This window comes from Gavialis gangeticus, unplaced genomic scaffold, assembly GCF_001723915.1.
Source record: "Gavialis gangeticus isolate Ggan-Ray unplaced genomic scaffold, GavGan_comp1, whole genome shotgun sequence".
NCBI lineage: Eukaryota > Metazoa > Chordata > Crocodylia > Gavialidae > Gavialis > Gavialis gangeticus.
Window position 1 is genome coordinate 82,922,059 of NW_017729025.1, and position 11,042 is coordinate 82,933,100.

At 45.7% G+C, this 11,042-nt stretch overlaps 1 protein-coding gene across 1 annotated transcript in view; it reads left to right on the forward strand.

Moving 5' to 3' along the window:
* Positions 1-11,042, forward strand: part of RTF1 (RTF1 homolog, Paf1/RNA polymerase II complex component) — a 50,166-nt gene that overhangs the window by 30,347 nt on the left and 8,777 nt on the right. The window contains exons 7-13 of the mRNA XM_019519932.1: positions 2,325-2,436; positions 3,084-3,219; positions 3,849-4,026; positions 6,701-6,783; positions 8,641-8,728; positions 8,816-8,923; positions 9,888-9,965. Coding sequence (XP_019375477.1) covers positions 2,325-2,436; positions 3,084-3,219; positions 3,849-4,026; positions 6,701-6,783; positions 8,641-8,728; positions 8,816-8,923; positions 9,888-9,965 — 783 coding nt within the window. The remainder of the gene's footprint in view (positions 1-2,324; positions 2,437-3,083; positions 3,220-3,848; positions 4,027-6,700; positions 6,784-8,640; positions 8,729-8,815; positions 8,924-9,887; positions 9,966-11,042) is intronic.

The following is an 11,042-nucleotide window of genomic DNA, read 5'->3' on the forward strand; positions in this document are numbered from 1 at the left end:
GCAAAAACTACTTCACGGTTAGGGCGGCTAGGAGCTGGAACCAACTTCCAAGGGAAGTGGTGGTGGCCCCTACCCTGGGGGTCTTTAAGAAGAGGCTGGATGCCTACCTGGCTGGACTCATTGGAGTCCCGTTTCTTGTTTTCCCGCCCTGGCGGGGGGTTGGGCTAGAAGATCTACTAGGTCCCTTCCGACCCTAAATCTATGAATCTGTTTTCCCCCTTGGGGCTAGTGCTTACATTCTGGAATTCTGACCTGGTTCACACAGTTACCAGTCCTTCTCCATTTTTAGAGGCCTGATTTCTCCTCTACCCCCTTCCCCCTGCCCTCCTGTTTTGCCTGTACAAAAAAGTAACAGCTCTCTGAAGTATGGACTGGGGTGCTCAACCTCCAGCCCACGGGGCAAATGCAGTAGGCAGAGTCTTGGAACCTGGCCTGGGGGTTCTCCCTGGGTTGGGAAATTTGGTGGTAGGGGAGCAAAGGCAATACTGCCTCCCCTCCCTGCTGCCAAAATCTCAAGCCCCACTGGGTGGGACGGAGCTGGGCCAAGACCCACTCTCTGCATGGCCAGATCAGAACCAAGCCATGCCCTTTTCCCTTCACTGGGCTGAGTTGCCCCCCCTTCTCCCCTTAGGGAGAAGCCATTCCCCCTTCCTTCTGCACAGCCAGGTTGGGGCTAGGCTATACCCTCTTCCTTCCAAAGATCTAGGCTACATCCTTTCCGCCTGCATGGCTGGTTTGGGGCCAGCCCATGCCCCCTTCCCTTCACCTGGCTAAGTTGGGGCTGGGCCTCCTCCCCTCCCACCTCCCCCCTGCAGAGCCAGGTCACACCTCTCTCCCCATCCCCCCCAGTGGAGCTAGGTTGAGGCCAGCCCACACTCCCTTCCACCATGCAGTTTGATTAGGGCCAGACTGTGCCCACCCCTTCCCCTTGTGTTCCAACTGGGGCCCTGCTAGATCTGGCTTGCAGAAGGAACAGGTGGTGCCCATCTGGCCCACCAGCCAAAAAGCTGACACCCCCGTGGGTTGGACAATATGCAGTCTTGCAGCAATGACAGATTTGAGGTCCACTTTCTTATGAACCAAAGTTAAAAATAAGATCTTTATATCACTGGAAAGAGTGGGGTGTGGCCTGGTCCCAACCTGGCTGGATGGAGGGAAGGGGAAGTGTACATAGTAGCTTCTTAGATTAGACTGTGATAGGAAAGCCCTTGTAAGTGGCTCTTGAGAGGCAGATAAAAATTGATGTATGTGCAGTTCTGCCAAGGAGCTTTTGTTTAGAAATTATAGTGCGAAATATAGTAACTCTTAAATTCTAATTTATTGTCATATAGCATTTTGCTATTTCGTAACATAAGCCAGCACTGTCAAACTCATCTGGTCTGGAAAGCTGGATGAGTAGTATGGAGCCAGTCTGCAGGGCAGATGGACCTACAGAATGGGTCCATGCACAAGAGCCAGTGCCTAGGGCCAGTGTCATGTGCAGCTGATGTAACACATACCAGAACCAGTCCAGGGCTTACCCTGAAGCCATCATGTGGCATGCACTGCATGAGGTGTCTGCACTGGACCAGCCCCGCGCATTGGCTCCAGTGCATGGGGCTGGTCTGTGGGTCCAGTCCAGACTGGTCCCAGAACCAGCACTCAGAGCCAGTCTGGCAGGGTGCCTCATGCAGTGTACATCTCAGATTAGCCCCTTGTGTCGCATGCAGTGCATACAGCGAGTTCATCCACATGCAGCACACGGGGCACACACTGCAGGCAGCATCTGTGCCAGACTGGTCCTGTGTGCTGGCTATGGCACACAGGCAGGGTGTGTGGGCCCAAGCTGGTCCTGGAACCACTGCATAGCACTCATTCAGGACAAGCGCTGCTTGCAGCACATGCCAAACCATCTCCACATACATTTTGTGAAGTTGGGTGTTAGCATATGCTATGCCACATGTGGCACATTGGGTTGGTCCAAGACCTATGGGCCAGATCCTAGGGCTTCATGAGCCAGATCTTGCCTATCACCCGTATCTTTGACACCCCTGGCATAAACAAAACACTTAGTATCTGGTGTGATAGTTTTACCTAGGTATAAAACCCTTCTATCTTAGTCTGGTCAGTCAGTCATGATTTTGCCCCTGTGGAAGTGGCCATCTGACACTTTTTAAGGAGAACTGTTTTTGGAAAAAGCTTTTTTTTTGTTTTGTTTTGTTTTAATTGAAAGCATTTGAATAAAAATTATAAATGGTTGCTAATTCTAGCGGATAGTCATTTCTTTAGCTTATTTACGTGAATTACAGCTGGGTATTGAAATGTTCTCTGTTTACATGTTTTAGGTGATGTCACACAATAAAGAGCGACGATCAAAGCGGGATGAGAAACTGGATAAGAAATCTCAGGCCATGGAAGAACTGAAAGCAGAAAGAGAGAAAAGGAAGAACAGAACAGGTGAGTAGAGACTTGTTGCTGGGATTTCTGTTTAAAAACCTAATTCATGTTCATATAACTCTTGCTGCTTCTCTCCCATTAATGTACTGGAGAAGAGAGATGCATGTGTTCCAACTCTGAGTGTGGCGATTCATAGCAAACAGCCTCCACTTCTTTCACTTTTCTTAGTCTTTTGGGTGGGGAGTTTCTTGAAGGGTACCATATGGGAATATTAGTTCGTGATAGCACTGTGTATTTGCTGGGGAGTAGACTGAAATCCCAGCTCACGTTATAGTCTGCTGAAAAGTGGTTGGTGCCTGCCTACTTGGAGTGTGTCTGAATTGCCACATAGGGGTGAAAGCTAGAATGGTCAAGGTGTTAAGCCTTTTTGGGGAGCGCTATCTTTCTTGCAGAATTAGGAAGGCAGTGATAAGCTCTCAATTCTTGTGTATATTGTCACCTCCTTATGTCTTTCTGACTGAATGGGGAACAGTGTTTTAAGATAAGTGTTTTATACTTACAGTGATAAACAGAATGGCAGAGTTCATCCAACTATAGCCTTATATAGTTTCTGGCTTGTGGGCCCGTGGTTTCTGGTTACACTGTCTTTTAAAATTATGCAAAAAATGAACTAGGAAAATCTGAAGTTCAGTTCTCCTCTTTTGTAGCTGAGCTGCTTGCAAAAAAACAGCCATTAAAAACAAGTGAAGTGTACTCAGATGATGAAGAGGAAGAAGAGGATGATAAGTCTAGCGAGAAAAGTGATCGCTCATCCAGATCATCCTCATCTGATGAGGAGGAAGAGTAAGTGTTAAAAGCTTACAGAAAAGCTGCTTCCCCAAATGTGCTTAAAAAACAAACCACAAATACCTGTCTGATATGTGACTCTGCCTCTTGGCATATATGAAGGGTTTTAGATGAACAACAGCCTTGGATGAATGCCTCCCTACCCACCCCAAACTCCTATTAATATGGAAAAGTTCCAGGTTGTCATTGTAAAAATGTTGAACATGAATTGGTTTGTTTAGGAGCCTAGTAATGACAACATAAGAATCCTAGATCATTGGTTTGTATCCCTTCCAGGTCATTAGTACCTTTTTTTGTGGTTTGGTGACCTTTGCCTAAGGATTAAAGTAATATGGAGAAAGATGTCCTCTTCCTTTGAACATAACCTGTGGGTAAGAAGCATCAGAAACTGCCTCTCCTGTTGTATCTGATCTGATCTTTGGTCTCCATTGTTTTTTCCAGCGAGCATCTTCCACAAACACTAAGTCTGCATAAACCGCAGCCTTTTAAGAAGATGAACTAAGTCATTTTTATAGATGTTTTATTTGGTGTAAACCAAATACTAACCTCAGCTGAAACCCCTTTGTGTGTGTAGTGCTAATGATTTCACTTCCCTTCTTTCTCCTGTTTTTCCTTTCCAAAACCAGGAAAGAAGAGATTCCTCCAAAATCCCAGCCCGTGTCCTTACCTGAAGAACTGAATAGGGTACGGTTATCCCGGCACAAGCTGGAACGCTGGTGTCACATGCCTTTCTTTGCCAAGACAGTCACTGGCTGCTTTGTGCGAATTGGCATTGGAAACCACAACAGCAAACCTGTCTATCGGGTGAGTTTGTCTTCTGGGGTTTGGGCTGCTTCCCCCCCACACCCACACACACTTGTGATTGCTGGGATCCTAGCATTCACAGCTATGGTTTGGTTTGCCTCTCGAAGGAGCTCATATGTATTTTGTTCATCTAAGTAAAGAACCTTTCAGTGTAGGTCAGCGTTTTGCTGCTGCCAGAGTAAGGGAGAAGGTACATTTAAACAAAACCCCACAAAAACCTGAGACCAGGTTGCTAATTAACAGTCAAATTAGGGGTGGCTGAGTCCATACTAAAACAACCTTGATAGCACAGCCTATTCTTCCAAATGTTGCATTGTCTTGTCTTTTCAGCATTGAAAATTGTTTTAAGTTATTTGTATGACCCAGTAAGGAATAGCTTGCTCCTCTTCCTTGTAACTTGGAGTCGCACCCAAAAGTTTTCCTGATTCATTTGAGAAATAGAGAAATGTTAAGCTTCTTTAACAAACAGTTCCGTTATGTCTGTGCTCCTCAGGAAAGGGTAGCTGAGGAAGCACTGATTTTTATTTCTCTGCTCCAAAATTGATAGTAAATCTGTGGATGCCTTTAAGGATTTACTACAAACTGCTTTGCCTGATGAACACCAGGCCTGTGCAACTAGGGAAGTATTCAATTTGGATTCGGATTTGCCTGAAGGGGCAGTCATTCGATTCAGATCGCTGTCCTGAATCTATTTAACTGAATCAGCTTTGAAAGATTCAGTGATACAGATTGGCTGGGGAGAGGCAGGCACAGCCAGGTGGCTCCTCCGGCTGTTTCTGCCTCTCACCGGGCAGGGGGAACCGTGAGAGAAGCCCTGATGGCTGCCCTGCTTGGCCCCATCTCCCACCTGGCCCCAGCCTAGTTCCAGCACTTAAGAAAACAAACAAAAAACCCCACCAACCCTGCACTCATGGGATGGGCTGTGGGAGCTCTGGGGCTTCCTGGCAGAGCCCCCTGCCCGGCCCCAGCAGTCTGGGGCGGGGTGGGGGGAAGCCACACTCTCACAGGCAGTGGCTGTGGGGGTTCACAACGCCTGCCCCACTTGGCCCCAGCATCCTGGCACTACCCAAAAAAAAAAAAAAAAAAAAGTCCACACTCTGTCTCTGGCAGCGGGAATTGGGGGCTTGTGGCAGAGCCTGCTGTGCAGGGGGGATTGCCCCCCCCCACCTGGCACCAGTGTGGTAGCTGCCCCATGGATGCAAACTGGGGCTGAGGAGTGCTGGGCTCTGGCTGACTGCTGGAGCCACCCCAGCTCCCAGGCAGTGCGGGGCACCCTGCTGAGCTGCACTGTACCTGCGCCATGGGGCAGCTGCTGCACGGGTGCCAGGCAATTCCCCACTGTCCCATGCTGCAGAGAGGGGCTCTGCCATGACTCCAAAAAAAAAAAAAAAGGGGGGGGGGGGCTGGTGCCAGAGGCTGGGGCCAGGCAGGGCAGCCATGGGGCTTTCTCCCGTAGCTCCCACAGCTGTTCCTGCCCTAGTGGAGGGAGCTGTGGGAGGGGGCTCTGCAGCATAGCTCCCACTCCTTCCACTGCTGCATCCGCATCAGCCTTGGGAGCAGGGGCTCTGCTCTGTTGCTGTGCGGGATGCAGGCATGGTAGCACTGGGAGTGGGGGCTCTGCCCTGCTGCCGCTTTCCCCCTTCTGCCTGGAGTGAAGTGTGCCTGCATTCCCCTCCACCCCCTCCTGGCTGAGCAAGCAGCAGCAGGACAGAGCCCCCACTCCCAGCCCTGCTGTGCCTGCACCCGTCCCCCTCCTCCCCCCCGGCTGGGCAGCTTGTCCCAGCCCCAATCCCTCCCCCTACCCCAACAGACTTACCAGCTGGCTGTTTAGTCTATGGCCGAATCTCTGAATCGGCTGAATCTTTTTCTGAAGCTTTTCCAAATCAATTAGAAGCATCTGAATGGATTCGGAGCTCTTATTTGGTCTCCCAATTTGATTTGTATTAGGAGATTTGGTCCCCAAATTGGGCCAAATCTCCTCCAAATTGAATTGGCTACTGAAGCTTCGCACAGCCCTGATGAACACTGGGCAGTGCCATCAAGTTCTAGTTTTCTGTACTCGGAGAAGATTGAGACGATTTGGATCTCTTTGTTCTCTTGTGTACGATGTCCAGAACACCTGTGGAGAATAAATTGCTATTCCACTGCTTGTTTGCTGCAGTGACTGTATGATGGAATAGAAGAGCATTCTCTAAAGCTCCAGTCAAAACCCAGGTGTGTTAGAGTGGTTGAGTTTAATATGATGTGCAACACTGAGTTGTTTTTATCTCCCTCTACAAGCTACTTTAATTGCAACCAGCATGGCTAATTGAAAATATATTAGAAAATTAAGGAGGCTACACCTAATAATGGGAGCAAAATTGAAATGTAAAAAGTGCATACATATTTTAGAGATGGTACAATTTCCCAAGTGGGTCTTGTCAGGAATGAGTTGCTTGAAGTAAAAGAATGAACATGAACCTATAGGAAACAACAATTCCAGTACCTCGGAACAGGAATAAACCTTCAATATAGGTTAACATTAAATTGGTCTGTGACATTTAGTCGGAACAATAATTGGAATAACCTTGGCCTCAGTTGGGAAAGATGTGAAGCATGTACTGTGTGGCCAAAAAATTATATGAAGTTAATGCTCAGGGTCTTCTCTCTTGCACATCTTTCTCCAATTGTGTAGGTTGCTGAAATAACTGGTGTTGTAGAAACTGCAAAGGTTTACCAGCTTGGAGGCACCCGAACAAACAAGGGATTGCAGTTACGGTAAGATGTCAGAATAGTTTTGATATTTGGTGATGTATTTGTCATCTTATGGCATGTAAATATTTCTTGTGTGATATAGGCTGGGAACCAAAATGCAGAGTGGTTCTGTTATCACACCATAATCGTTAGTACATTCTTCCCCTTTAATAATAAGGAGATGGCATGCAGCTTGTGGTGAGGGCTCCTCCCTCATGCATCCTTGATCTCTGAAAATTCAGTTGGGAATCACCAGAGCAAATATATATATTTCTGCTGTGGTGACCTGTATTCCTTTCCTCTCCACCACCACCACCAAATGTGGCAGTGGGAAAATGTATCTTCCTTTTGGCAAAAGCATCATACAAAATATTACATAGCACTGCATGAACAGCAAGTGATAGGTGGGCAGAGGCCACATCAGGTCTCCCTGTCAAGCACTTAAGTCCCCCATTTAAAGATTTTATGGCAGTCTGATGGTGTGGTGGTTGTATGAAATTGCACAACATTCTGAGGTAGGAAAACAAGACCAGACATTGATCTGATTCTCCCACTATTTGGAGAGTGGCTGTTGGTTCAGGTTTTCAGTAACGCACCTTCTAAAAAAATATGCATTCACACCGGTAATGACAGTAAAAAGCTTGCCCACCAAGCCTGTGGAGAGAGCTTTCTGCAGGGTAGATAAAAAAAATCAACGATTTTTTTTTAAATTTTTTTTTTTTGAATCAGATTTTTTATTTAATTTGTATTTGATTTTTTTGTTAAGATGCTTTTTGGGGGAAAAACTATATAAAGATAGTTTTAATTTAAGATATGTTAAAGCTCAAAGAGATCATCATGAAACAGGGATTATAATTTCTAATTATGTACTATTTGAGACAATATATTCAGGTAACGTTTTTAGAAGTTTTTTTTACAAATGAGTCAAAACGGGCCATAGACTATATTAGGGACCCAATCTTATGGGGTTCTCTGAGGCTCCTGTATAGATTAGTAAAGATTTAAAAAAAACCACTCTACCCAATGGGACTCAGTGCTCAGCTCTCTGTAATGCTTAGTTTCAGTTCTCAAACTGTCGATTTGTGTCTCCAGAGATAACATCTTTGTTAACACCAGTATATGGAGGTGAGATAATAGACCTAATTACCTAACCATCAGCCCTCTTGTGTCTCTGCAAGTTCATGTACACAGAGTCAAGCCCTTACCTCTCTCTAAAAGTGCAAAGTTTCAAGAAGTTCTACAAATGCTATCCTCTATTCATTTAAAAAGATGATTAAATGAAGGCTTCCTGACCACTGATTTTTAAATTGTGATTTGCCTCATGATTTAAATCTGCTGTAAAGATTGTCTGGTACTTGGATTGCTGTGTAAGACTCTCAACAGAACAGAATACTTGGGGAACCTGGGGAATTCTAGGTGCTGGCCAGCTGGTGATATGACTTCTTCTGATTCAGAAATTAGAGCCAGGCTGGCTCTTGTACTTATCATTTAGGACAGTATAATTCAGTCTTAACACATGGCACTTATCAAACCTAAGAATGCAGGAGAGTCTTTTGTATTAGTGGATTGTGCTTTAAAGAGCTTTAAAGCTGTTTGGAGGAGAAGTTGGTCTGTTGAAGCTTGTGCTTATATAAATGAGGTGATTGTCAAAAACTTCACACACCTAAAATGTGCCTGCCAAATAATAATGTAGATCTGAAGAGAACTGCTTTGCCACAGATTAAATGTGGGAATTTGGGAATGGAGATGAGCACCCTGAAGTCATTCAACTGACAACAATAATTTGTGGACCCAAGTTATTGGCCTCCATTCAGTAGATGGCCACAGCACAGTGTTGGTTGACACCTGGGTATATATTGTTCCTCTTCTTCCTTTTTGCAGGCATGGCAATGACCAGCGTGTATTTCGTCTAGAATTTGTCTCAAATCAGGAATTTACTGAAAGTGAGTTCATGAAGTGGAAGGAAGCGGTAAGTTTGACCAGGTTGATTCTGTTCCTAGTAACTCTGTCAAGGATGTTCTGAGTGGAAAATGATCCTGACCCTCTCTGTATTTAGATGTTCTCTGCTGGGATGCAGCTGCCCACACTAGATGAGATCAACAAGAAGGAGGTGTCCATTAAGGAAGCTCTCAACTACAAATTTAATGATCAGGACATTGAAGAGGTAAGTAAACTGACTAGGCTTTTAGTTTGGGGGCCTTTAAAAATGGGATGTCCTGGAGCAAAGATTCTCATTCACAGTACTGCAGCACCCTGAGGTGCTGTGAGATTTATAACTGCAGTGAAGTGCCACTCAGTATTTGCTGTGTTGTGTGCAAACACCTACATGTGATTTGCAAGATAAGCCCAGAGATTTCAAATAGGGATCCATATTGTCTAAAACATACCACAACCTGTTGTGTTCTTTCTGAGTTACTACAGAAGAATTGCTCTATTACTTTCCCATAATCAAAAAATGAGTGAAAGCTAAAAACTGATACTTTGAGGGGTGCCTTTTAAGTCTACTGAGGCTGAGAAACACTTTTCTAAAGGGAGGCTGAGGTGGTTGGTCAAAGGGAGAAGAATCTGCCTACAGCAAAGATCTAGTGCTTCCAAACTAAAATGATTCTGAATCTTTACTTGGGGAGGGAGGAAATGATACAAGACGACAAAGTTAAGTGGAATGACCAAGGTGGAAAGAGTAGTGCAGGAGTCTTAACTGGATCTGCTGTTCAATGCACTCATTTTGCCTTATTTAATCCTCTGAGTCCTGCTTATAACTTGTACTTGTGGCTTAGCCTGGGAAAAGTTCCTTAATTTCATTCCTGTTCTGAGCACAGAACTCTAATACCCATCCCCTAAATAGTTACTTGCGTAAATAGTCACGCAAGTTGTCTGCCCGTGTTTCAGCTCTTATTATCTTGACTAATGACACCAAATCTTATTTAATAATGTATAGATCATATGTAGAGTAAAAGCTTGTTGTCTGGTACAGTAATGAATGAAGGCAAGAGCATTGAAATAAGTCTGTGGGCAGTAAATATCCTCTGTTTGAATCTCACGGCCTCTTGTCTCTAGTGTCTAAGTGGTATAAAATAAACTTTGTTATAACTTCCACTACTTTGCTTTTTGCTGTTCATGTTCTGTAGATTGTGAAAGAGAAAGAGAGGTTCCGAAAAGCTCCTCCCAACTATGCCATGAAGAAAACTCAACTACTAAAGGAGAAGGTGAGAAGGATATGGTGATATAGTAGAGTCCCAATTTACGCTATTCCGACTTGTGCATGTCTATTGTTTTACGCGATTTTTTTTTTAGGGTCTGGACTGGAAAATGCCCCATGAGATGCGCGAGAGTCGCATATATACGCAAATGCTCGCGAGAGTCGCATATATACGCAAATGCTTGCGAGATTTGCAGGCGGAATCAAGCGGATCTGTGCCGTCATTGTGGTAGTGGCATCTCAAGATGCGTAGGCAACATGCTAGACGTTCTTAAAGGCAATTCCGCTGAGAAAAGGGGGGGAAAAAAGCTATGACTGCAGTATGTCCGGGATACGCAACACCTCACTGTTCTGTTATTTCCTGTGGGGAAAGTTGTCCTGATTTACACAAACTCGACTTAGACGAAATTTCCCCTGGAATTCAATACTTGCATAAATTGGGGGTCTGCTGTACTTGTAACCTTTAAGGTAAAGGTCTGTGACTTGAAAAATCATGGTTAGTTTGGATGGTTGTGATGAGCTAGAGCCCAGTTTGGATCTCTAATGGAACACTAATCTGTGCCACAGAGATGGTGGTCAGCAACTGTCCTAGCTATCTCTTTCATAGTTTCTAGGGTCAGAAGGGACCTGAGAAGATCTAGTCCGACCCCCCGCCATGGCAGGAAAGAGTACTGGGGTCAAACGACCGCAGCAAGGTGTTCATCTAACCTCTTCTTAAAAACACCCAGGATAGGAGCCTGCACCACCTCCCTTGGAAGTTGGTTCCAGACCCTAGCCGCCCTGACCGTGAAATAGCGTCTTCCGATGTCTAACCTAAATCTACCCACTGCTAGCTTGTGACCGTTGTTCCTGGTCACTCCTGGCTGTGCTCGGGGGAACAGTGACTCCCCCAATGCCTTCTGATTTTCCCCTGACCAGTTTGTAACAGGCCACAAGATCCCCCCTCAGCCTTCTCTTCTGGAGGCTGAACAGGTTCAGGTCCCATAGTCTCTCCTCATAGGGCCTGCCCTGCAGTCCCCTGATCATGCGAGTGGCCCTCCTCTGGACCCTCTCCATGCTGTCCACATCCCTCTTGAAGTGCGGC